The sequence below is a fragment of the Rhinolophus hipposideros genome, assembly GCF_964194185.1.
Source record: "Rhinolophus hipposideros genome assembly, chromosome: 12".
In the NCBI taxonomy this organism is placed as follows: Eukaryota; Metazoa; Chordata; class Mammalia; order Chiroptera; family Rhinolophidae; genus Rhinolophus; species Rhinolophus hipposideros.
This window is the reverse complement of record NC_138058.1, coordinates 26,220,624-26,244,534: the sequence shown is the minus strand read 5'-3', so window position 1 is coordinate 26,244,534 and position 23,911 is coordinate 26,220,624. Positions and strand designations below refer to the sequence as shown.

At 47.5% G+C, this 23,911-nt stretch overlaps 1 protein-coding gene across 18 annotated transcripts in view; it reads left to right on the top strand.

The window, feature by feature from the left end:
* The window catches only part of DYSF (dysferlin), a gene marked incomplete at its 5' end in the record, with an annotated part of 204,335 nt that overhangs the window by 27,390 nt on the left and 153,034 nt on the right, over positions 1-23,911 (top strand). For 9 of the 18 annotated variants that reach the window (XM_081069413.1, XM_081069424.1, XM_081069426.1 and 6 more), the window contains 8 exons: positions 8,643-8,748; positions 15,127-15,241; positions 16,510-16,602; positions 16,963-17,174; positions 18,820-18,948; positions 19,377-19,439; positions 20,055-20,105; positions 23,356-23,386. In XM_081069413.1, the coding sequence (XP_080925539.1) occupies positions 8,643-8,748; positions 15,127-15,241; positions 16,510-16,602; positions 16,963-17,174; positions 18,820-18,948; positions 19,377-19,439; positions 20,055-20,105; positions 23,356-23,386 (800 nt within the window). Of the gene's footprint in view, positions 1-8,642; positions 8,749-15,126; positions 15,242-16,509; positions 16,603-16,962; positions 17,175-18,819; positions 18,949-19,376; positions 19,440-20,054; positions 20,106-22,510; positions 22,634-23,355; positions 23,387-23,911 lie in introns of those variants that run through there. The other 9 variants (XM_081069417.1, XM_081069419.1, XM_081069415.1 and 6 more) reach the window with 2 other exon arrangements.

The following is a 23,911-nucleotide window of genomic DNA, read 5'->3' as shown; positions in this document are numbered from 1 at the left end:
TCCCGTATGGACTGCTATTTGGTTTCTTTCCAACTTCTTGCTTCGAATGATTGTCCAGGGCACATCTTTATTCAAATGTTTCTATGTCCTTATGCTATTTTTTCTTTAGGATAGGTCCTTAGAAGTGGGATTACTGGATCACAGCGTAGGAGCATATAACATTTTCGTAAATTCTACCAGATTAGTTTTCAGAATGTTATCCTAATTTATATCTCCCAACAGTGTAAAAAAAAAAAAAGAGCCTGTCAGTTTTTTTATTTTCACTTGTGCCAGGGGAAAAAATGCTGGTATCTTATAACTTGTGTTTCCTTGACTATTTCTTCTCCTGCCAGTTACCTGTCCTTATATTAGGTTGGTGCAAAAGTAATTGTGGTTTAAAAGATTAAAAATAATTGCAAAAACCACAATTACTTTTGCACCAACATAATATTTTGAATTGCTTGTCTTTTTCTTAGTAATTCACCATAGTTTGTATATTTAACCCTCAGTCTGTTTCATATCTAGAGAGTATTTTTTCCCTGCTTGTCATCTGTCCGTTGCTCTGTCACATTGTCATTCCACATAGGAATGGACACTCACCCAGATGTGTGTATGTACATTTAGACACTTAAAAAGCCAGCGAGGCTGTTTGCTGTTGCTACAAGTTGGGAAAAGTGGGCCTTACATTCAGCTTCTGGGTTTCAGTATGTTGGCTGGCAGCCCCCTTTCTGGAATCTTGGGAGGCTGTTTTGGACAGGAATATTTACAGTTCACCGTCTCATTGTTCTCCATGTGCTCAGAAGCGCTGACCATATCCTTATTTTCCAAGGACTTTTATAACTGTATTTTGTCCTGGATTCTATCCAGGACACCCCTGGATTTCAGAATAGTTATTCTTTTGTCTTTCTTTAGATTGAAGTGGAAAACTATTTAGAGTTACCCTTCAGCAGCCCTGGTGCAATCAGATATTGGCAGGAAGGCTGCCAGAGGCCAGGCAGGCTCAAGGGGTGGGAACGTCCGGCTGTCCCTTATTTCCTGCCCTGCACGGCCAGTCATGCATGGCGAGGGCTGGAGGGCTGACAGGTGTCTCCTCTTCCGTGTCCTTAAACCTCCCCTGAGCATGTGTGTGCGTGCCTGCATGCGTGTGTGTGTCCACCTAGGACACACTCTCTGACTTTCCCGGCACCCCTGACACATTGAATCTAATGAGAGGAAGGTGCAGCTGAGTCAATGATGAATGTGTCTATGCATTTTTAGGTTGGTATGTCCTTTTCTTAGTTTAAAAGATAAAGAATGAGAAGCTGACGCATGGAAACCCTTCTGGAGCTTTTTTTGGGAAATCATTTCATAATTATAGGAAAGTTGCAAAAATAGAACAGAAAACATTCATATGTTTACTCAGATTCGTTTCTCATCAACACTGTATCCATTTGCTTTATCATATTCTCTTTCTCCTTTCTCCTCTCCCTCCTTCCCTCCTGCCTCCCTTTCTCTTTCTCCCATTTGAAGATAAGTTAAATTCAGCATGGACGTTTATCCCTAAGTATACACTTCACTTCAGTGTATATTCCCTAAGCATAGGGATATTCTTTTACAGAATCACAGGACAGTTAGCAACCTCAGTACATTTAACATGATTTCTGTACTTTTATCTAATTCACTACTTGTATCAATTGACCAAAAAATGTATTTTATAGCAATTTCTCCCCCTTCTCCCCCAGTACAGGATCCCACCTAGACTCCCATATTAAATTTAGTCACCATTTTTCCATAGCCCTCTTTAATATGAAATATTTTTGTCTGTAGCCTTTGTCTAGTACAATTTACATTTTGAATAACACAATACCCCAATTTAAGAAAATAGAATGTTCCTCATTTGGGGTTTGTCGGATGTTTTTCTCATGAGTAGATTCATCCTTACATTTGGTTACTAATTCCTGGCCAGAATACTCCTTAGGTGTGTGGTCAGGATCTGGAGTGACATGATGTCACTCACCGGTGATGTTCATTTCCAACACCTGTTAAGGTGTTGTCTGGTTGTTCCAGTGTGTGTTTCCTGTTCCTTTCCCACCTTGAAGTCTAAGAGACACTTTAAGACACTGCAAATATCCTGCTTCTCATCAAAATGTCCACCTAGGTTTAGCATCCGCAGGTGATGCTTACCTGCTTCAGTCTTTACCATGCTGCTTGCAAACTGGTTTTCCATTGCCAGCACTCCCTTCACATTTACCAGTCCGGGCTGTGTAAGCCTTTCTTGTGGGAGGCCGTAGTGGCGATGCTTGTCTGACCCCCTGCTATCACGTATTGACCCTACCCTGTGCTGGCACTGTGTGCTGCTCACCCAGGCTTTCACCGGAGCCCCGCCCCTTGGCAGGTATGGCGGCCTATGGGTCATCAGGCTAGGGGGCTCATCTCCATCCTTGAAGGACAGTGCTGGAGTCAGGAAGAACCCCATCCCGGGCCTGGATTCTTCTGTTAGAAAGTTCTTCCTTCTATTGAGCCATAGTCTTTCTCCCTGAGATTCTAAGGGCCTCATTTCTATCCTACCATCAGGAATGACCAAAAATAAATCTAACCTCTGCCACGTGACAGTGCTTCAAGTCATAATCTAATGTGCTCCTCACAGTGATGGGTGGGATAAGAATGTGCAGAGAAGGATGGGAAGCTGGTGAGTGGGGTTGATAGGAAGGGAGTGACATTGACCAAGCCCTGTCTACGCTCCAGGCACACGTAGGAATGTTAGGTATGTCAACTCTGATTTTACCAGAACCCTCAGAAGTGTGCACTATTCTCTTGAATCTTCAGCAGTGCATTAGTGGTTGTCCATTTTGTTTAACTCATATCCCCAGTACCTGCAACAGTGCCTGACCCATGGTAGATGCTCACTACATATTTGTCAAATGAATAGATGACTTTTACAGATGAGGAGACAGGTTCAGAAAGGGTATGTAACTTGTGCCCATCCACACGGCTGTCCAGTGGCAATGCTGGGCTTCCAGTTTGGGTAGGATGACTCGAGAGCTATTATTCTTCGTGTTCTTGATCACTCAATGATAACTATTTATTTTCGGAAGATAGTTGAAAGGAAAAATGTTCCCAAAGCGTTGCTATAGGTTGAAAGGTACTGTTTGAAAATGTTGGGAGTGACCCAACATGGGAAGACGATGGTTGTATGTGTGACACCCTGTATAGTCTGCCACCTGGGTTGTCCCATGAACCCAATAGAGCTGTGTGTCACCTTCCTTGGGGGTGTTTGAGGGAGGGGGTTTGTCTTCCATCCCCTTCTTTGTCAGTGTCAGTATGTACTCGCTTCTCTCATCTTCCAGCTCCCTAACACAGCTCCTAGCACCTGGGGCTGTTGCCCTCTGGTAGCTGTACCCCTACATTCTTCAGCTCATAGCACCGTGGCATAGGAGAAGGCCTGGGGGACCACCTACCGTCATGGAGACCGCTTTCAGTGGGAGAGCCACTCTCTTAGGGTCCCTAAGCCATCCCCACCACAGACAGGGTTCCCTCTATCTGGCTGGTTTCTCCCAGCGTTTCAGGTAGCTGCCATGTTGCCAGACCTGTACTTGACACGACACTTCTCTTCCATCTCTGCTCCCTCTCCTCAGGACCACCCCCCAAAACTCCAGTGCATAGACCACTAGACCTTCCAACCTCCTCTTCATATGAGAGTGTAACCCCTCTACACAGTAAAATTCCCGAACTTTAAAAAACGACCATTTACCCCTAATCTCTCCAACAAAGAATTAGCAGGCTTGTGACTTAAAATGTAGGTTTCATTATTATTCAGGTGTGGTGAGGCCAATAGATTAGGAGACAATTGCCTTTGAAAAAATGGTTTGTTACTCACAGTTCACAAGAGAGGACCTGTCCCACCACGGAAAAGCGGGCATAAAGGGGTGAAGGGAAAGTGTGGGGAGGAGTTTTTATTGTGGTTTCTTTGAAAAAGAAAGGGCGAGGCAGGGTAAATGGGTTTAAGATTGGCTAGTTTGAATAATTTTGGCAGGCTCTAGGATACAGCAACTGTCTGGAGTTGTGAGGTACCTGGCCCTGGGGTGATCAGGGCAAGGGAATAGGACCCTGAAGAGTGACAGCCCATAGAGGTGGGGGTGTGGGCCCAGACTACTCAACCACCATTATACTTCCTGTTCATGCTTTTGATTACTGTAAGTATAGATAGCATATTACACATGCTCTTGTGTACTTTCCTTTTTACTTAGCAATGTATCCTGAAGATTTTCCTTATAGAAGTATTTTCCATTATTTTATAGCTGTATGTATAGTATCCATTGCATGACTGTACTGTACTTTATTTACCCCTCTTCCATGATGGATATTTGGGTTGCTTTCCATATTTTGTTCTTACAAACAATGATGTAAAATGGCCCAATGGTTTAGAATAAAATTGTTTAGATTTCTTCATGCTTCATTAAAATAAACTTACTTGGGCCCCTTAATTTAACCCCCCCCCCCCACTTAAGGCTCAGATTTGGAGGCCCCCACCCTATAGCTCTTCTCGCATCTCTGATAGGACAGGAGCCTTACTGGATGGTGGATTTGGGAATGAGTTCTTTTTCCATGCAGGAAAAATATGTGCTCTATCAATATGGAAACTGCTTGGACCTCTCCCTCCCTCCCCCGTGCCAATTCCTGACCTCTCTTTCTGTCTTTGGGATAGCAGCTGCTCTTTCAGCCCCTACGCTTTTCTTGCCCCCACATTCCGGGGGCTCCAGAACACAGCATAGCCGAGAGGCATGACTAGGTCTGAGGAGGCCGGAGAGCAGCGGCATTTTTCTTGGAGTAGGCTGCAGGGGGCGGGGCCGAGGCCCACGGGGCTTCTTTCCAACCCGCCAGGCTCTGCACATACCCTGAGCTGGCTAGGAGGCAACCTGTGCAGAACCCCCAGGCCCCTCCCTCTCTCATTTGGGCCCCCTAATTTACTGAATCTTGTCTGCCACTGGTTGCTGCCAGCTGAGCACTGGGCAGCCCTGATGCAGAAGGCCTGTGAGCTGTAGCGTCTGTGTCTCAGTCTTGATGTCCAGGTGGGGTGGGACTCCTCAAGGGTCTAGGTCTTCCCAGCGGTGAGGCCCCAGCATAAAGCCATGGCGCCTCCATCCTCTGTGAAATGAATGAAGAGTGGCCTTCAGGGTTTCCTGTGACAAGCCTCAGACCGCTGCCACCTCCTAGGGAGGCCCTCCTCCCAGAGCTACTCTGTGAGGTCCACTCAGGGGCAGCCTGCTCCTTTGGCTTAGGGGCAGGCAGCTTGCCTCCAGCCCTTCCTTCTTGGGGAATGGGGGCCTATGGCAGGGGTGGTATTTCATGGCCCAGAAAGACGTTTAAGGGAGGAAATAACAAGCAGTCCGTCCTGAACAACTTGCCTGGGCTGGCAGGGGTGGGGCTGGGCTTCCTTCTACATTTCCTCCCATTGTTCCCCGCCCCTCTTCTGGGAATTCTCCTGGGGGAAGGAGGGGCTAGGTGGCTGGGTACCAGAAAGGGAGACAGAGGAGGCCTGCTTTGCTCTGTGCCCTCTGGCCCCACTGGTACTCTGCCCACAGAGTGCACAGCAGACTGGATGACCAGGCCGGTACTCCCTCTGCTCCTCTGCCTGGCCTGCCTCCCATCCCCCAGGCCGATGCCTCGGGGAGTCAGGGACCCGAGTTCCAGGGCAGGCTCTACCTCTTGTTCGAGCATGTCCCTCCTTCCTGCCTCCTCAGTTTTCCCATGAAGGACAGGTGACTGACTGCCAGTGTCACAGGGGTGCATGGTCCTCTACACTCCCTGTCTGGTCTTTTTGGAAATGCCTGGGTCCTGAGAACCCTTGAGGCAGCACACTGGTGCCTTCTTCTTACTGGCCTCAGGATGGAGATACTCAAGGAGCCCCAGCTTAGTAAGCTATGGTACAAGCTTGCTCCATGCTGTGAAGGAATATGACACAAACCAGCCCAAATTCTAGAAAATGGTAACTCTACTAGCATTGTGAGGGCACTTAGAACCCGGAATGAGTATCAGTGCACATCTCTGCTTGTAGCCCTTTCTTTACAGAAATGTTGGGAAAATTGGTTGTGAGTATATATCAGGCCTATTGCCTTGCTAGCAAGGAAACCTGCAAGGTGACCAACCAAGAATCTGCTGGTTCCCAGAGGGATGAAAATAGAAAGATTTTGTTGTTCAGAAACTCACAAAAGCAGCTAGTTTGTTTGTTTGTTTATTTATTTATGGTAAAATATACATAACAAAACTTATACATAACATATACATAACAAAACTTTTAACCACTGTCGACAAAAGAGCATTCAAGCCTATAGAAAAGTTTTGTAAGAGTCTGAGCCAAATTTTGAGGACATACCAGGAGCAAAATCTCTATGGATTGAGAAAATGCTCCGGAGAATGGCAGTTTTGCATTTCCTTTTATGCATTTAGACTCAAAGGAGAAAAATAAGGAAGGTACATGAAATCCATTGGTGGTAGATTAAGGAGATGGAAGAAAACAAAGTGGGGAAGTCTCTAGGATTGGATAAAAAGTAAAACAGAGAGACACATACTTCTTCTACATTGGTGAGTACCAGATCGTTGACATTTACAGCACATAGAGATGGTATGCAGGGAACAAGATAAAAACGAGGGATTCTGTGGTCTGGCTCTGGTGCCTGGAGTTGTGTCTTTGAGGGGTCTGGAAAAGAAAATTACTGTGATATTTCAAAGGTATGTTATCCTAGATGAGTAAAAATGGACAGGGCTCACTTAAGGTCAAGATTGATCTTTGCTAAAGAAGCTGTAGGCCTGGGACGTGACTACCCGCGCTGACCTGCCCACTTAAGAATTTATGATAAGCTCATCCTGTGTGTTTACTTTTGGTCACTGAGTTTGTCAGGTTTATTACGTAGCCCCTTTTTTATTCACACCATTTTAAGTATACAGTGCCGTGGCATTAAGTACTTCACATTTTTGTGTATCAATCACCACCATCTACCTCCAGAACTTTTTTGTCACCCCAAACTGAAACTCTGTACCCACTAAATAATAACTACCTTTCCCTATCAACCGAGCCGCAATAACCCCCATTCTCCTTTCTGTCTCTATGAGCTTGCTTACTCTAGGTACCTCATATAAGTGGAATCATACAATATTTGTCCTCCTGTCTGTCTTATTGCATTTAGCATAATGTTTTCAAGGTTTATCCATGTTGTAGGCGGTGTCAGAGTTTCTCTCCTTTTAAACTCTGAATAATATTCCATTGTAGGCACATACCACATTTTATTTATCCATTCATCTGTCAATGGACACTTGGATTGCTTCCATCTTTTGGCCATTGTGAATAGTGCTGCTATGAACGTGGATGTGAAATATTTCTGAGTCCCTGATTTCAATGCTTTTGAGTAATTACCCAGAGGTGGAGTTGCTGGATCATATGATAGTTCTATTTTTGATTTTTTGAGGAACCGCCCTACTGTTTTCCACAGCCGTTCTACCTTTTTCCATTCCCACCAACAGTGCACGGGGTTCCAATTTCTCCACATCCTTGCCAACATTTCTTGTTTTCTGTTTTTTTTTTTTTTTTGTTGTTGTTGTTTTAATAATAGCCATCCTAATGGGCATGAGGTTGTAAGCAGCCAGCTTTAAAAACGAGCTAATTAGGTCAATACTAAAATTTATTTCATGACGCCATAAAAACCCATATTCAAATCAGTTGTTACAGAGACCAGAAGAAGGAAGGTGTCAGATAACAGGTGTGCTGTTTATGCCTTAGGGATCAAAAAATTAGGAAGCAAATGATGAGAGGACACCTGCGGCTGTTCCTTGTTGGAGCGCTGACTGGAGGAAGCTTGCAGGAGCAGGATGCAGACACGGGCTCCAATTGCTATTGCCATGGGCTGCTGATGGCCCCTGATTTCCTTCTGCCCGTTTCCTCGCTTAGGGAACGTACTATTTCCTTGGCTCTCTTTGCAGAGTCCCTTCAATGATCATCACGCGGTGACCTACTCTTTCCTAGCAGCCCATCCGTTTATGGGAACCCCTTTTCTCAGTCAGAGATATGGCCTCCGTTGTGTGTTGTGAGACCGTCCTGGGCCTCTCTCGGGAGTGGGGCATGTCTACGCTGGCCCAATTTTCTTTTCTTCTTCCCCTGAAGACAGGAAGGTCTGCTTGTTTTTTCATTCATCATCATTGCTGGCTGAGCCCTGGGAAACCAGCGTAGGCAGCCTGTAGCGACGTGGGTCAGATGAGCTGCTGAGGCGTGGGAGCAATGCAGATGTGAGAGTGGAGAAAATGCCCCTGTTTTCAGGAGATGCCCAGGTGGTTACTGAGGTCTGAGGGCCAAGACAGACAGACCTTATGTGGGGCACCCCGGCAGACTGGGGTGCTGGGGCTGGGCCTCTGAGGAGAGGCGGAAAGGGGTCAAAGTTGACCTTGGGGGAAGGGAAGGTGTCTCTTGTCCTTCTTGTGCAGGGAGAGGGGCCGGGCACTCCAGGGTTGGTGCTTGGGGTGGCTGGAGGCAGGGCTGCGGGGGGCTTGAGGTGGTCCTAGGGGGATCTGGTGTTCAAGGCAGATCAGCTTGTTGGTGTGGTGTTTGTGTGGTGGTGGTGGTGGAGAGGGGTATGGAGGGAGAAGAGCCAGTACATTAGGCTGGTGTTTTACATTTTATTTTTCCTTCCTCTCAGGTTCCTAGGGGAAGCCAAGGTCCCACTCCGGGAGGTCCTTGCCACCCCCAGTCTATCTGCCAGCTTCAATGTCCCCCTACTGGACACCAAGAAGCAAGCTACAGGGGTAAGTGCTCATTGGGTCTCTGCATCAGACCAATTTCTGGTCCAAAGCCTTACCTTTCAGACCCCAGAGCTGTGTCATACTCCAGCTCCAAGCAACGGGGCCTGGCCCTGCCTGGCCAGAGCTCAGGGTGCCTGGGAGGGATTCTGGGCTGGAAGAGATGGGGGGAGACAGGCGGGAGCTCAGCCCCACCTGCAGGGCTCAAGTCAGCCTTGCCTCACTCCTGCCCCTGGGTCCTTCCTGGGGTTGGTTAGAACTCCAGACTAGAAGCTGATGTCTTCCCTAGCTTCCTGCAGCCTTGGTTATGGTTCCTCCAATCTCTCTGGCAGCTCTCCCTCACCACCCAACCCCCTTCTTCAATCCAGAGCATCTGAGTCATCTGGGTCACAGATCAGAGGGGAAGAGAGACAGACATCCCTGTCCCCTGCCACTGGGACCTGTCAGACCCCTTCCTTTCCTCCATTGTCCTTTTGGCCCCTCCCCCAGCCTTCCCAGTGCTCTCCCAGTCCTCCCAGACAATGCCCAGCCCTTATCTCCGCCCCATTATTTTTAGTGAGCTAAATATACCCTGCAGGGTTCTTTCTTCCTGGTCAGTAGAATTCCTGACCTTCCCTCTGGGTCAGCCCCCCAGGATGGACTAGGGGAACTAGTGATTTGGAAATACTTCCTCCCAGTGATGCCAGAGGGGGATTCTGAGCTGAGTTCTTTCAAACAGAGTAGGGCCACCTTGCCCTATGGAGTGTGAGTGTGTGTGGTTAGGGGCTCTTGGTTAGCTTGTTGAATCAGGAAGTGGCCAATCTGGGCAGAGCTCTGTATGGCACCATTACTGGGTACTGAGTCCTAAAGAGAGTGACTAACTGGAGTCACACAGTGCATCGATATCTAAGTGGGGACATGAATCAGAGGGTGCATCTCCTAAGTTCTCAGGGGTGCAAGAGACTTAATTGGACTCCTGGGTCACTGCCCTTCTGATGCTGGAACTTTCTCCTGAGGTGTCTTAAGCCAGTGAAGGCTGGGCTGCTTCCTTGACGGGGAGATGCCACTTCCCAGAAGAATCCATTCCTTTCTCAGACAGTGCTCACCGGCAGACCATTCTGGTTCAGTGCAGTATTCACCGAGCCTGTCTCCATCACCCTCTGAAACCCACTTTGTCCTCCCTTTGAACTCTCCACTCTTCTAATTCTCCTAATTGTTTGTAGTTCCAATTTCCAATGTGGTTTTTCCCCTACACCTCTAAGCAATTCTCTGACACCATCTGGGTGTCCTACAATTCAGTTCCGTTCTGACACTACCTGGAGAAGCATCAGATTCCACAGGTTAAGGACTCAGTCCTACCAGACTGCTGCCCCCGCCCTCCCCGCCCCTGCCCACCCCGCTTCAGATGCCGATTGCATGTCCAGTTTGTTACCTGTGCTTCTGACTGACTGGCTATGGATTGGAGGTTCCAATGACCCCGTCCTTGAGCTCCATTAATTTGCTAAAGTGGCTCACAGAACCCAGAGGAACATTTTATTTACTAGATTACTGGTTTATTATAAAAGGGACCACCAGATGGAAGAGATGCATAGGGCAAGGTGTCGAAAGGGCTCGGAGCTTCCAGGCCCTCTCTGAGTACGCCTCTCTCCCAGCACCTCCATGTAGTCACCAACCGGAAGCGCTCCAAACCCTGTCCTTTTGGGGTTTATGGAGGCTTCATTCCATAGGCATGATTGATTAAATCGTTGGTCATTGGTGATTGAACTCAATCTCCAGTCCCTCTTTTCTCTCTGGAGGTGGGGTGGGGGGTGTGTAGAGGGAGTGAGGAGGTAGAGGTAGGTACGGGGGGGGGGGACTGAAAGTTCCAACCCTCTAATCACACTGTTGGTTCCACGCAGCCTGCTCCATCCTTAGGTGCTTTCCAAAAGTCACTCATTAATATAGCAAAAGACATCTCTACGGCTTTTGCTACGTAGGCAATTCCAAGGGTTTTAGGGACTCTGTGCCAGAAGCAGGGTCTAAGACTAAATGTATATTTCTTATTATAAATCATAATGTCACATCCCTGTCGTTAAGAAGGACTCCAAGGACTTCCGGGATCCTGGAGAGGACCCCTGCAGGTGTAGAGCACTGTTGGAGAAATCATAGACATCAAGGCAACTGGTGAGAGAGAGATTTTGAGTCAGGATCTGGTTGGTGCTTCTCACCACATCTCAGGGACGGGGCTCCTACTTTGCTGTGTATCTGGCCCCCAATGCCTCCAGCCAGGATTTCTAGCTTCCTGGCTCAGCTGTTCAAATGTCTCTCCCCTCTAGCCCTACATGCATCCGTGACATTGGTGGTCCCTGCAAGTTCTTCAGCACTTGCTCCACTCCAAGCTCAAAGATGCATCCACCCTGAGACAGAGCTTTTCACACCTGGTGCCTGTCCGTGGGGCTGAGCACGTATGCAGCTCACATAACACCCGACAGGAAGAAAAACCTCAGCTCTGGTTATGTCTGGAGAAGCGGACAGGGGAGGAAGTATGATGTCACGGTGAAGGCACGATGTCCTGACTGTGGGTAGGGTCCACAGACATGCCCCCTTTCCTTAGACCCTCAGCAGAGCTGGGGACCTCCGGGATTCACCACCTGGGTCTTGAAGCAATGGCCCCTAGAGACTGCCCCCTGGTGGCGAGAACTGTTTTAGACCCTGGTTTAGGGATCCTTTGAAGCAGCCAGGGATATTTCTGTGGCTCCTTGATGGGCATATGAAAAATGGAGCTGCCTCTGGCCTGGAAGACTCATTCCAGTGCCTGGAGCCACCAGCATGCTGCCAGTTCTTTAGGAGGCAAGTGTGGAGTTATCAGTGTGGAGGAAACAAGATGCTCAGGAAACCCCAGGGAGGGCTGCCAGGCTGGTCTTGGGATTCCGGACTTGCTCCTCCTTCCTGCTTCTCCCAGAGGGCTGCTCCTGACACCCAGGGCATGGCATGGAGCAGTGCCACTCCTGTGGCTCCACCTCTGCACAGAGATGGTGTTCTGGAAGCCCCCAGGTGGTATGCAGGGGGTGGGTAGGCGAGCCCTGAGAAACAGTAAGGGGTGTCCTTCAAGGGGATCTGGTCCCAGGGTCAGGGGACCTCAGTCACTAAGTGTTAGAAGAACCTGGAGCTGAAGGATAGCCAAGCTGTGCTCCCTTTACGTTTTGGCTCAACTCTCTTCACCTCACTGGGATCCACTTAGACCACTTGATTTAATACTGTTACCTGCACTCCCTCCTCCTTCCCTGGTCGTGCTTAACCTGGTTTACCTTTTCTTTTCTTTCTAACATGCTGTATTTTTTATGTATTTATTTTGTTTGTTACTTACTGTCTGTCTTCTCTGCCACAATGTCAGCTCCATGGGGGCCAAAGCCTTGGCTTTGCTTATGGAAGTATCCCAGTATTGCCATGCTTGGCCCCTTGCAGGTGCTAGATGCATATTTGTGGTGGGAATGGATAAGCGAATGAATGAAGGAATGAATGGGTCAGGCCAACTATGTGGGATGGGGCGCTATTCCCCATCTTTCAGATGCAGGCCCAACTCAGGCTAAGTTAAGCAAACACTCCACACAGGCCAGCCTCATGGGCAGTTGGGGCCTGTGCTTGGTTTTGTGTTCTGCTGTCACCACCTTGCAATTCTCACTAAATTTTTAACAAGGGGCCCGAATTTTCATTTTGCACTAGGCCTGCAAACTATATGGCTGGTCTTGAGCTCACATTATTTCTCCTGGAGAGTGGAAATCAGCATGAGTGGGTGGGTAGGTGGCCTATGTATCTGCTGAGTGAGAGTCCTGTGGTTAGAACAGCAGCAGATTTCTCAAATTTTAACCTTTCATTTTAAAATAATTTAAAATTCAGAGAAAAGTTGCAAGAGTAGGATAAAGAATATTTTGTCCTAAACCGTTTGAGACTAAGTTACCCACCTTCTGGCCCATCTCCCTGAATTTAGTGTGTATTTTCTCTGATTAAGGACTTTCTCCTCCAGAACCACCACACAACCCACAACACTGAGGAAATTAAGGTTGAGGCAGCGCTGCCATCTAATCCACAGACCCTCATTCAAGTGTCATCAGTTGTTTCAACAGTGTCCTTTAGAACAAAAGGATCCAATTAAGGATCATGTGTTGTGTTAGTGGTTTTCTCCCCTGTGGGAGAATTCCTCAGTCTTTCTTTGACTTTTATAACCCTTGAGACTTTGACATTTTTTGAAATACAGGCCTGTTATGGTGGTGACCGAACCTCAGTTTGGGTCTGTCTGATGTTTCCTTGTGATTAGATTTAGGTTGTGCCTCTCTGGCAGGAACATTGCATAGTGATACTATGCTGCTCTCGTATCCTAGGGGGATATGATTTTGATTTGTTTCATTGGTACATTATTAAGCTTGATCATTTGGTTAAAGTAGCATTTGCTGGGTTTCTCCACGAATCCAAATCCATTCTGCTTTCTAAAAAGTAAGAATTTGAGGGGGATATACTTTGTGTAAAGACTCTGTGCCTCATCCAGCTTTTACCCAGCAGTTTTAACATCTATTGTTGCTTCTTGGTTGGATTAATTGTTGTTTTGATGGTTGCTAAATGGTGATATTCTAAATCAGTTATTTTATTCCGCAGTAATCAGTCGGCATTTCCCTGTAAGGAACAACTTCCTTCCTGATTTATTTTCACATGGATTCATGTATTCCTCTTTTAGTCCATGGTTTAATGTGTTACTATCATTATTCATTTTCATGTTTCAATTGTCCCAGATTTGGTCAGTGGCAGCCCCTGAAAGCAGGTTTCTGTGCCTTTTTGAAATGTTGTTATCATTCTTTGAGTATTTCCTTGCTTTCTGGCATAAAAAAAAAAAATAAAAAAATTCCAGGATCATCTTCTGGCTACCTTGGCCTAACCCTGGAATTAGTTATTGCTCCGAAGAGCTCAATTTGCCTTTAGATGAAGTGGAGGAAAATACAGATGCCCAGGTCCATCCCGAATTGGAGCCTCCAGGAGTCAGACGTGGTTACGGGCGGGGCTTCAGTGGAAGCTCTTTTTCCGACTTTGGGTTGCAGGAACTTGGGGTGCGAGTGCGGGCGCGCTGGCTGCGCAAGTGGCGACACTTGGTGGTGGTTCAGGAACCTGCAGCGGCGGTTTAGGGCAACGCCTGGGATCCTGGGGTCCCAGGCCTCTTGCCCCTTCTCCTAGGATGCGGAGCTGGCTTTCGGCTCCTTCCTCACTGTTCTGAGCCCCAAACTCTCGCCAGCCCATCCCTCCCTTAGCCTAGCTGCCCCTGCACAGGCCCCAATCTGGAGGGTTCAAGCCCCAGAGCTGGATACATCGGGACTTGGAGCACCTTCTGTCTCAGGATCAGGGTTCATTGCAGGAGTTTCTGGACACCCCTAATATTACTCAGTAGAGATAGATGCTTTGAGGTTTATACTAGAGCCACTCAGAGGATATTATGCATCATTAACAATTATGTACATAAAGGGTTTGTCAAAACCTGGGGAAATGCTTATTGTCTAACATTAAGTGAAAGAAAAGCATTTTATATATAGCAGCGCCGTCCACTATTTAAAAAGATTAGAGAAAACTACATCAAAAGATGAATAGTGGTGGGATTATGGCAATGTGTTTTCTTTTGCCTTTTTTTTCTTGAAAGTTTTTGAACTTTTCAAACTTTCTTAAATAGAACATTTTTTAGTATTAATACTTTGGTTGATAAAAAGCCTGCCCCAGGAGGCCTGCTGGACTTGGGGTTCCAGAGAAGACTTGGCCAGGCCCCCGCTCGCCTACAAGCTGCAAGGCTGGAGACCTGCTGGGGCTGTACCTTTTCTTCCGGTTCAGGGGCCCATCTGAACAGTGCAGGTCTCATGATGGGTTCGGGTGGGGTGGAGGCACAAAGCTGCCTTCCCCTGTCCCTGTGAATGGTGTGACCAGTCCCTCTCCTCTTGGCGAAAGCTGGAGCAGCTGGAGGTTAGGTGTGGACAGAAGTGCTTCTGGGAGGAAAAGGGCTCAGAAAGGTGAGTGGCACCCTGAAAGCCTCTCAGAGCTGGGGCTGAGCAGACTAAGGATCAGGTGTCTGTGGAGACACAGGGCAGGGCCCGGGGCTGAGCAGAGTGGCCAAGGGGCCTTTTTCCTGAAGATGAACTTAGGCTGAGGGTTGAAACATCCTGCAGGAGAGGCTGGATCGCTGATTCATTTATGGACGCTTACGATGGACTCTACCGACTCATTTAATCCTCATTGGACCCTATGGGGAAGGTGCTATTACTGGCCCATTTTACAGTTAAGGAAACTGAGGAACAGAAAGGTTACAGATCTTGCCCAAGGTTGCACAATTCCTGAGTTGTGCAACTCCTGAGGCCAATGCACTAACCTTCTGTACTCTCACCTCCCCATATCTTCCAGGCCTCGCTGGTCCTGCAGGTGTCCTATATGCCGCTCCCTGGAGCCGTACCGCTGTTCCCACCTACCACTCCTCTGGAACCCTCCCCGACTCTGCCTGACCTGGATATGGTGGCTGGTGAGCACTCTCACTCTGGCAGGGCCCAGGGGAAGAAGCCCAGCAGAGGCTCCCGAGCCTGTGGGTGGGGGCCACAGTGAGGCCACCTTCCCCAAGTTGAGGGAGGAGAGAGGGCACTGATGGGTGGGAGTCCTGAGATCTGCCTTCTGCCACGCAAGAAAAAGGGTAGGAGGTGTACTCCCAGGTGCCACTAGGATTAGTATGATGATGCCTTCCCGGCTCTAGCTGTCCACGGAGAGGGCTGTGCCTGGGCTATGTGCTCTGCATTGTGCAGCTCTGGATGGGTGGGTGCTTTAGAGGGGTCTGTCCCAGGGGACACTTGAGGCCCCACCCACTCCCCAGAGCCCAGTGCTTCCCTGGCCTGGCACCCAGCAGGCCTTTGGTGATGACATGTGACAAAAAGTTGGATTTTCTTAAAAAGAGTTTTGGTTTGGAGTCAGGGGCCATGAGTTCCAGTCTTGCCTTTGACACCAAGTAGCTGTGTGATTTTGAGCTGGCCCCTCTCCCTCTCTGGGCCTACAGTTTATCATTTGTGAAAAGAGCAGGCAATTAGCTTACTCCCAAGGTTGCTTCAGGTCTTTCAACTTGCTTCTGCTGGGCTTGTCAAGTGAGGACGAAGCCCAACATTGCTGGCTTACCAAGTGGGGTCTCCGGTGTGGAAGCTGGAGAGCCCTCTGTGTGGTCCAACCTGCTGGGGTGGGCAGTAAGCTACACAGATGGGCCACATGGGGACGTGCCCAGGGGAAAGAGTCTACAGTTCTGTCATGGTGAAGAGACCTAAAGGCAAACACATCATTGAACCAAGCAGCCCCCGTCTCGGTGCCCTAAGCCTATTCTGGAGCCCAGCCCCGTGTGCGGCTCTTGCTGAGGGAGGCAGAGCAGGGCCCATCTTTTTGGGGCTCGGCACTGCCTGAGCTTGGAGATGGGGCAATCACTCTGGACGGGGGTATAGGTTGAGTGGAGTAGAAGGGGTGCTTCTGGTGACAGAAAAGCATGGAGGACCCCAAATGTTCTGGGACAGATTTTGAGGTGGATCTGATAGTTAGGTTTGTGCTGATTGGGGAAGGCTCCTAGAGGTGCTGAATTCCCAGTCCTGCCTGGAAGGTGGTGAGAAGGACAGTCCCTGACAGACATGGCAGCTGCTCCTGAGCACTGTGTCAGCCTGGGGTGGGCAAGGAGAGCAGGGTTAGTGGGGGGATACACTAGGCTGCCTGTCCTCACCCAGCTCCCTCCTCCCCTCCTGGGGGTGTGCCCTGCCCACATGCCAGGTGGGGGACAGAGCCGGGCCGAGACTTGGTCCCAGCTCAGTGACAGCATCGCGGACACGAGATACTCTGGAAAGAAGTGGCTGGCGTCTACGGGTGAGACGCAGTCAGGGCCATCCCCATCCCAATCCTACCACCATAACTGTCTCATCGCTGGCATCGTCAGCTCCCAAGAGTGGGATGAGGTGGCCAGAGGGGGTCATCCTGCAGGACATGGTGGGGAGGGCTAGGGCCATTCTCTTTCCTTCCTGTCAACTAACTGAACTGACTGCCCCCAGTTTTCAGCCTTTGGAAACTTCTCTTCTTTCTTCCTCATCCATCCTGGCTCATCGATGAGGGAAGGAGAGGGGTGGGGAGGTCTTGATGCTCATGCCCTTTGGATACTCCATTGGCTGGGCTGGGTCCGAAGGGCAAGGCCAGAGAGACCCAGACCTCATCAGCACCCTCTCCTCCCAGACACAGGAGGAGAGGAGGACCCTGAGGACCAGGGGCTCACGGGAGATGAGGCAGAGCCATTCCTGGATCAGAGTGGAGCCCCAGGCCCGGGGGCACCCATCACGCCAAGGAAGCTACCTTCCCATCCTCCCCCATACCACCTAGGGAGTAAAAGGAAGAGAAGTGCTCCCAAGCCCAGGACGCTGCTGTCGGACAAGCCGCAGGACTTCCAGGTAACATGGCGACTCCTTCTGACCAGTCTCCTCCTTCACTGGGTCAGCAGCTATGAGTGCTGGGTGCCTCCCGTTCTGTACAGCCTTGGGGAAGACCCTAAGGGCGCTCCTAGGTGCAAGTCTGGTTTCCCTGGGCCCTGGGCAGATATGAACACGTTGTTCACATTTTGGATCCTCAGAACAAACCTCTTCCCAGCCCCTGGTTTTGCTCCTAAAAAAGGGGTGGGGGAGCACTGCAGAGATTCAGCATATCTTTGCACCTGTTGTCTGTTTTCCAACCAGAGTTTATCTGGCTAGCTCGTCCTTTACTACTCAAAGTGTGGTCCTTGGACCAGCAGCGTGAGTATCCCCCGGAAGCTTATTAGACATGCAGAACCCCAGACCTGCCGAAGCAGAATCTGCATTTTAGTATATGTGCTGCCGAAGCGAGCACAACAGAATCTGCATTTTAACAAGATCCCCAAATCTAAGAAGCTCTGTCTGGCTATCTTTTTTCTCTGTGCACCCATGCCCTTCCGTGTTGACGTGGATTTTTCCGAAAGTCATGTGGAATATGAATTTGTTCAAGCTCTTCAGAGAATGAAACTAATGTTAACCGTTGGACATATTTTTATCCAAAAATCCATCCATTTTATTTGCCTTTTAACTTTGGTCCTTTGCTTATTCTTTTTCTTTTGTATAAAATTTTCCATTTTTACATCGTTGCATTTAGCGATATTTAACTCTTAAGAACTACTTTTAAAGTTAAAAATAGGAAACTTAAATCTTTATTAAGTGCAACAAATTGTACAAATATATTTTAGTTCTAAATGATGGTAATTTAAGCAAAAGTCCTAGCTATAACCACTACGTTATTCTGAAAGAATTCTAACTTATTTTTATTATTATTCCCAAGATATATTCTTATTGTCTTTTTTCTCCTTAGAAAATTGATATATGTTTATTGTAGAACATTTGTACAATACAGTAAAATGAAGAGAATAAAAATCACTTATCCACTTTCCCATTGTTATTAATAATATATTATTTTTTAGTATGCTATTTTTAAAAAACAGTTGGCCAATAAATACATAACTGCTGATTAGAAATTAGAACCAGTGAACATGTTATTTTTCCATGAAAATTATTTTCATATTTCAAAATTTCACATTTGTAAATATTTTGCCCAAATTTGGAAGTACCGATATTTTGGAAACCTTCATTTACTTACAGTTTAGTGGAGAAAACTCTTAATTTATTTCTTAGAAAGTGAGACAGCTGCATCTTACAAAGAATAAAGAAAGAGCACTTCACAAGTTAAGTTTGTCCTGTGAGAGAATTGTCAGTGAAAAATGTTCGAGCCACTTAAAAACATCAGTGTCAAAGGGGTTGAGGTGCCAGTGGCTGCATGAAATGAACCAGGGGCTGGATCCTTGGCTCAGACCTGGGATTTAGTGCTGGTAACTTACCTGGGCGAGCCTCACAGCTCTTATGTGGAACGATGGGATTTTACAGGTAGGTGCAAGGGACCTTGGCAGGAAAATATGATTGTTTTTACAGTGCTCTCCTAATTCTTTTTAAATACTCTTCCCAGGAAGCCAGGGATGGTGGTGGGGGACTGACCACTCCCCGCTTCCTCCTGCTCATGCCTGCTCCTGGCTTTCAGATCAGGGTCCAGGTGATTGAGGGACGTCAGCTGCCAGGGGTGAACATCAAGCCTGTGGTCAAGGTCACTGCTGCCGGGCAGACCAAGCGGACACGCATCCACAAGGGAAACAGCCCACTCTTCAATGAGGTGGGAGACACTGGGTGTGAGGCCGATGACCTGAGTGGGCTTTCCAAATTGGGAGCGCATAGCTGATGCCTGCCAATTCATTCAGGTTTTACATGTGGTGCTGAGTTAGGGTCAAGAGCTTCGTCAGGTCCTGAGTGGTTAGCTGAGGAACTGGAGAAAGGGTTCTAGCTCTGAGTCCCGTCTTGGGCTCCCACTGCTCCATATCCCTGTCATCCTGCAGGGCTACCCACCTTGTCCCTGAAACGACAACCTCGGTGAAGTCACGGGAGGAACATCCCGGAATCTATCTCCGACCTTAGTGCTGGGCTGAGCTCACTCCACACGTTCTGTGTGGACGAGACCTGAAGGCTGTGGGTGGGGGCTGACCCTCTCCCTGGCCTGGGGGTCAGCAAGCACTCACTTGTCTCCCTTTTGCTCTGAACCAACAGACTCTTTTCTTTAATGTGTTCGACTCTCCCGCGGAGCTGTTTGATGAGCCCATTTTTATCACGGTACGTTTCAGCAATCAGAGCCTCCTCTGTGGGCTGCATGTGTGTGAGAAGCCTTAAGGCCTGGAGCGTGGGTGATACACAACAGCTTACCCCAAAGCTCCCGGGTCACAGAAGTACCATCAGCAGCTCAGATGGAGGCAGCAGCTGTGTGGGGAGACCCTGCTGCTCAGCACCCCAGGTGCTGTGGGTCAGGCTCCTGAAATCATTCTTGCAGTGGGCACTTTGATTTTCAACTTATTTTGTCCATGTGCATGCTTCTGGCAAAGATTTTCTTTCTCTATGCCCCTACTCTTTCCCTCCCCGCTTTCCTCCAAAAGGCAATATATTAAGTGGTTAAAAATATGGGCTCTGGGGCCAAACTGTCTGGGTTTTCATTCTGCCTCTCATTTGGGGGTTGTGTGATTCTGCACAAGTCCTGTAATCTCTCTTTGTCTTTGTTTCTCTGTCTGTAGAATGGGGATAATAATCGCATCTACTCACAGGGTTCTCATGAGGATGAAACGTGGCTTAGAACAACTCTGGAATAGAGTCAGGGAGGGAAGAGCGCTTGGGTTGGACCCTGTCTGAGCCAATATTTCCTTGGAAATGAGAATGTTAATTTATTTTCTCCTCCAGGTGGTGGACTCCCGTTCCCTCAGGACAGACGCTCTTATCGGAGAGTTCCGGGTAATAGTTTATTTTGTTTTGAAAGCAGTCAGCTGTCGCTTATCCAAGTTAGTGGAGGCTCTGGATAATGTGCCGGGGTTGTCACTCCAGGGATCCTGTCTGTCTTCGTCTGTATGGATGAAATATAACTGAAAAAACAACAAAACAAAATCTTCTCCCAACCCAGAAATCCTCTCCACAAAGGTAGTAGAGAAAGAGAACACTTTTATTATTGAATAAGCATTAAACCAGAATGTGGTATGTATCACAGGTCATCCACGGAGAGATTGTAAAGACAGAAAGAAATCTTTTTATATAGCCAAGCAGATACAATTCATTCCATACACGTTCTCAAGATGAACAGTAACTGGTCCTCAAAGGAGAGGAGATGACAGCACCCTGGGTCATACGCAGTTCATCCTAAGTTTACCTGGTAATTGGGGTGACCATCTGTGTTGGTTAATTGACTTGACCCAGAGGGGAAAAAACAGAAAACAAGCTTGAATTTTTATGATAGGAGGTACTTTTGGAACTCGGAGTATGGCATGCACTGAAGTTAGGCCCCTCCCTTCCCACAGAGATGGGGAGAGCCTGGAGAAAGACACTTCTGGGTCATAAAACTGACGAAAGGCTTATATAGTTTCTAAAAAGATCCATTTTGGAGAGACAGAGAAAGAACTTGACACTTATAAGTTTTAAAGGTAAATGTTCTGACAAAAACAAGGAAGGGAAATCTCTTCCCTGATTTCCAGCAGTGGGAATTAAGCTTCTTATTTTTAATTTTTATATGTTCCTGACATCTGGGAAGGAAGCGTGCAATATGAATTCAGGCAGCCTTCCTCTTAATTGGACCATCTCGGGCCAATTGACGCTGATATTCTGTGCCTGAGCTCACGCTCACCCTGGGTGGAGAGTGGGCTCCAGATGTGCAGTGAGGGGATGAGGTGGGGGCCCGTGGAGAGAGTGAGGAACCTGCCCTCCTCCTTTGTCCCAGACAGTGCAGAAGTCAGCAGTCCCTTGCAGAGAACTGAGAGAACTGACTACAATTCAGCTCATAGAACAGCTTTAACGGGCTACATACAGTAAAAGCAACTAACGGTGGAGAGCTTCATGAATGGTGTGTTAATGTGATTCTTATTGGTTTTCTCATTTTTGAATTCCCAAGCATCTATCAAGTAGCAAGAAAGGGCACAGGCTTATTTTAACCTCTCCTATTATCCAAATAAAAAATGATCCCTTTCTCTGGGAATTAAGTCACAAGATTGAAAACAAAGTCTTGTTTTCTGGAGAAGCAGTTTTAAAAGGAACAGTCTTGAGCCTGAGTCATTCTGTAACAAATAAGGTCTTAATTATGTTTGGAGTCTCTAATATTTGAAACACATTCTTATTCTGAGAACCCCAAAATTACGGTTGTCAACATACGAGATCTCCAAGCTGGTAGATCATGTTGATGGGTTTATTTGAGCCAAACTGATGACAATTGCCAGGAAGTAAACTTTCAATGGATTGAGAAAATACTCTGAAGAATGGCAGTTTTACAGCTTATTTTATACATTAGAGTCAAAGGAGGAGAGGTAAAGAGGGTTACATAAAATCCACTGGTGGTAGATTAAGGGGGTGGGAGAAAGCCACACGGGGAAACCTCTGAGATTGGACGAAAAGTAAAACGGAGAGACATACTTCTTTTACCTTGGTGGGTGCAGCATAGTTAATAATGAACATTTACAGCACATGGAAATGGTATGCAGAGAACAAGATAACAATGAGGGGTTCTGTGGTCTGCGCTCTGATGTGATGGTTGTGCCATGAAGGGTCTGGAAAAAAAGATGACTGTGACATTCCAAGGGCATGTGATCTTAGAGGCAAAAAGACAGTAGACAGGCTCATTTAAGGTGAAGAATGACCTTTGTCAAGGAAGCTACAGGCCTAGAACGTGACTACCTGCCATGACTCGCATTTAGTTAGCAATTGTTTTGTTCAGACCATCCGATGCGATTACTTTCTGTCTCTGAGTTTGTGGGGACCACCATGTTGGCCTCCCCCGAGCTTTTCACGTTTGGTATGTGGCCTTTTTTGGGGGGCCATAAGGTAAAAATTATTTTTTTCTAATTATAAAAGTAATCCATGATTAAAGAAATATTTCTTAGAGCAGTTTTAGGCTCATAGCAAAATTGAGTGGAAAGTACAGAGTCCCCATATATCCCTTGCCTTTCCCCCTACAACCTCCTCCAGCATTGACATCCCACTAATCTATGATTTTATTTTATTTTTTTATTTAATTCTTTTTAAAAAAGATTTTATTGGGGAAGGGGAACAAGACTTTATTGGGGAATAGTGTGTACTTCCAGGACTTTTTCCAAGTCAAGTTGTTGTCCTTTCACTCTTAGTTGTGGAGGGTGCAGCTCAGCTCCAGGTCCAGTTGCCACTGCTAGTTGCAGGGGACATAGCCCCAACATCTCTCGCGGGAGTTGAACCGGCAACCTTGTGGTTGAGAGGATGCACTCTAATCAACTGAGCCATCCAGGAGCTCAGCAGCAGCTCAGCTCAAGGTGCTGTATTCAGTCTTAGTTGCAGGGGGGCAGAGCCCACCATCTTTTGCAGGAGTTGAGGAATTGAACTGGCAACCTTGTGGTTGAGAGCCCGTGCTCCAACCAACTGAGCCATCCAGGAGGCAGCTCAGCTCAACGTGCTGTGTACAATCTTAGTTGCAGGGGCGCAGCCCACCATCCCTTGCGGGATTTGAACAGGCAGCCTTGTGGTTGAGAGCTCAGTGGCCCATGTGGGAATCGAACCGGCAGCCTTCGGAGTTGGGAGCACGAAGCTCCAACCGCCTGAGCCACCGGGCCGGTCCCTCTATCATTTTATTTTTATAGAAAATTATAAAATACAGGAAAGGATAAAAATAAAAATCACCCAAATCTACCACCTAGAGTGAGCACAGTTATCATTTATGTTGTATTTCCTTTTCACTTTCTTTTCTATGCACAGATATACTTTACCAAACTTCGATCAAAATGTATTCCACTTTCCATGTTATAGCAAATGATGAATGTCTCCCCATGTCTCCAAATGTTCTTCAAAACATAATTTTTTTGTGTGAAGATCTGATGGGCTTTATTAAGGGATTCACGAATTGGGCAGCATCTCCTCCAGCAACTAGAAGGGCTCTCCTTTCAAAGCATGATTTTTAAAGGGATGATATAATGCACCCCACTTTATGTAGCACTCTGGGGCCAAGAGTTCAATTTGTGTTTTTTCTGTTTGATTTCAGATGGACGTGGGTACCATTTACAGAGAACCCCGTGAGTTGATTTCTCATCACCTTGGCCATATCCTTGCACTTTGGGTCTCGAGATGCTTGGGGACAATCACTTTCCTCCTTGGGGGTTTTAGAATTTAGAGTTGGATCTTGGAGGTGAGAGCTGCAGGAATGGAGGAGGGGCAGGCTTTCATCTTCTGGGTTCAACCGGCTCTCAGGGAGATCAAACCCTCACGAGGGTCTCAACTGGCTCAGTCGGGATGTTAAATCTGGAAGGCCCCAAGCAAGGGTGGCTGGAAGCTGGGGTCACCTCTGACAGGGGCGGGTCATTTGGATGACAAATTTAGGACTTCTCCACATCCTCCTTGTTTCTGGTTTGCTCTGGTCACTTCCTGGGAGGAAAGCATTTGGCTTTGGCAGCTTTTTACAGGGGTTTCTGTTAACATTTCTGACTCAAGCATGCACGAACTCTCCAAGTATCTTTTATTGTAGAATTTGAGTCCTGTTCCCGTGTCCCAGTAGGCTAGTGCTTCATCTCACCCAAATGTAGTCCGCCCAGGTTCCTGGA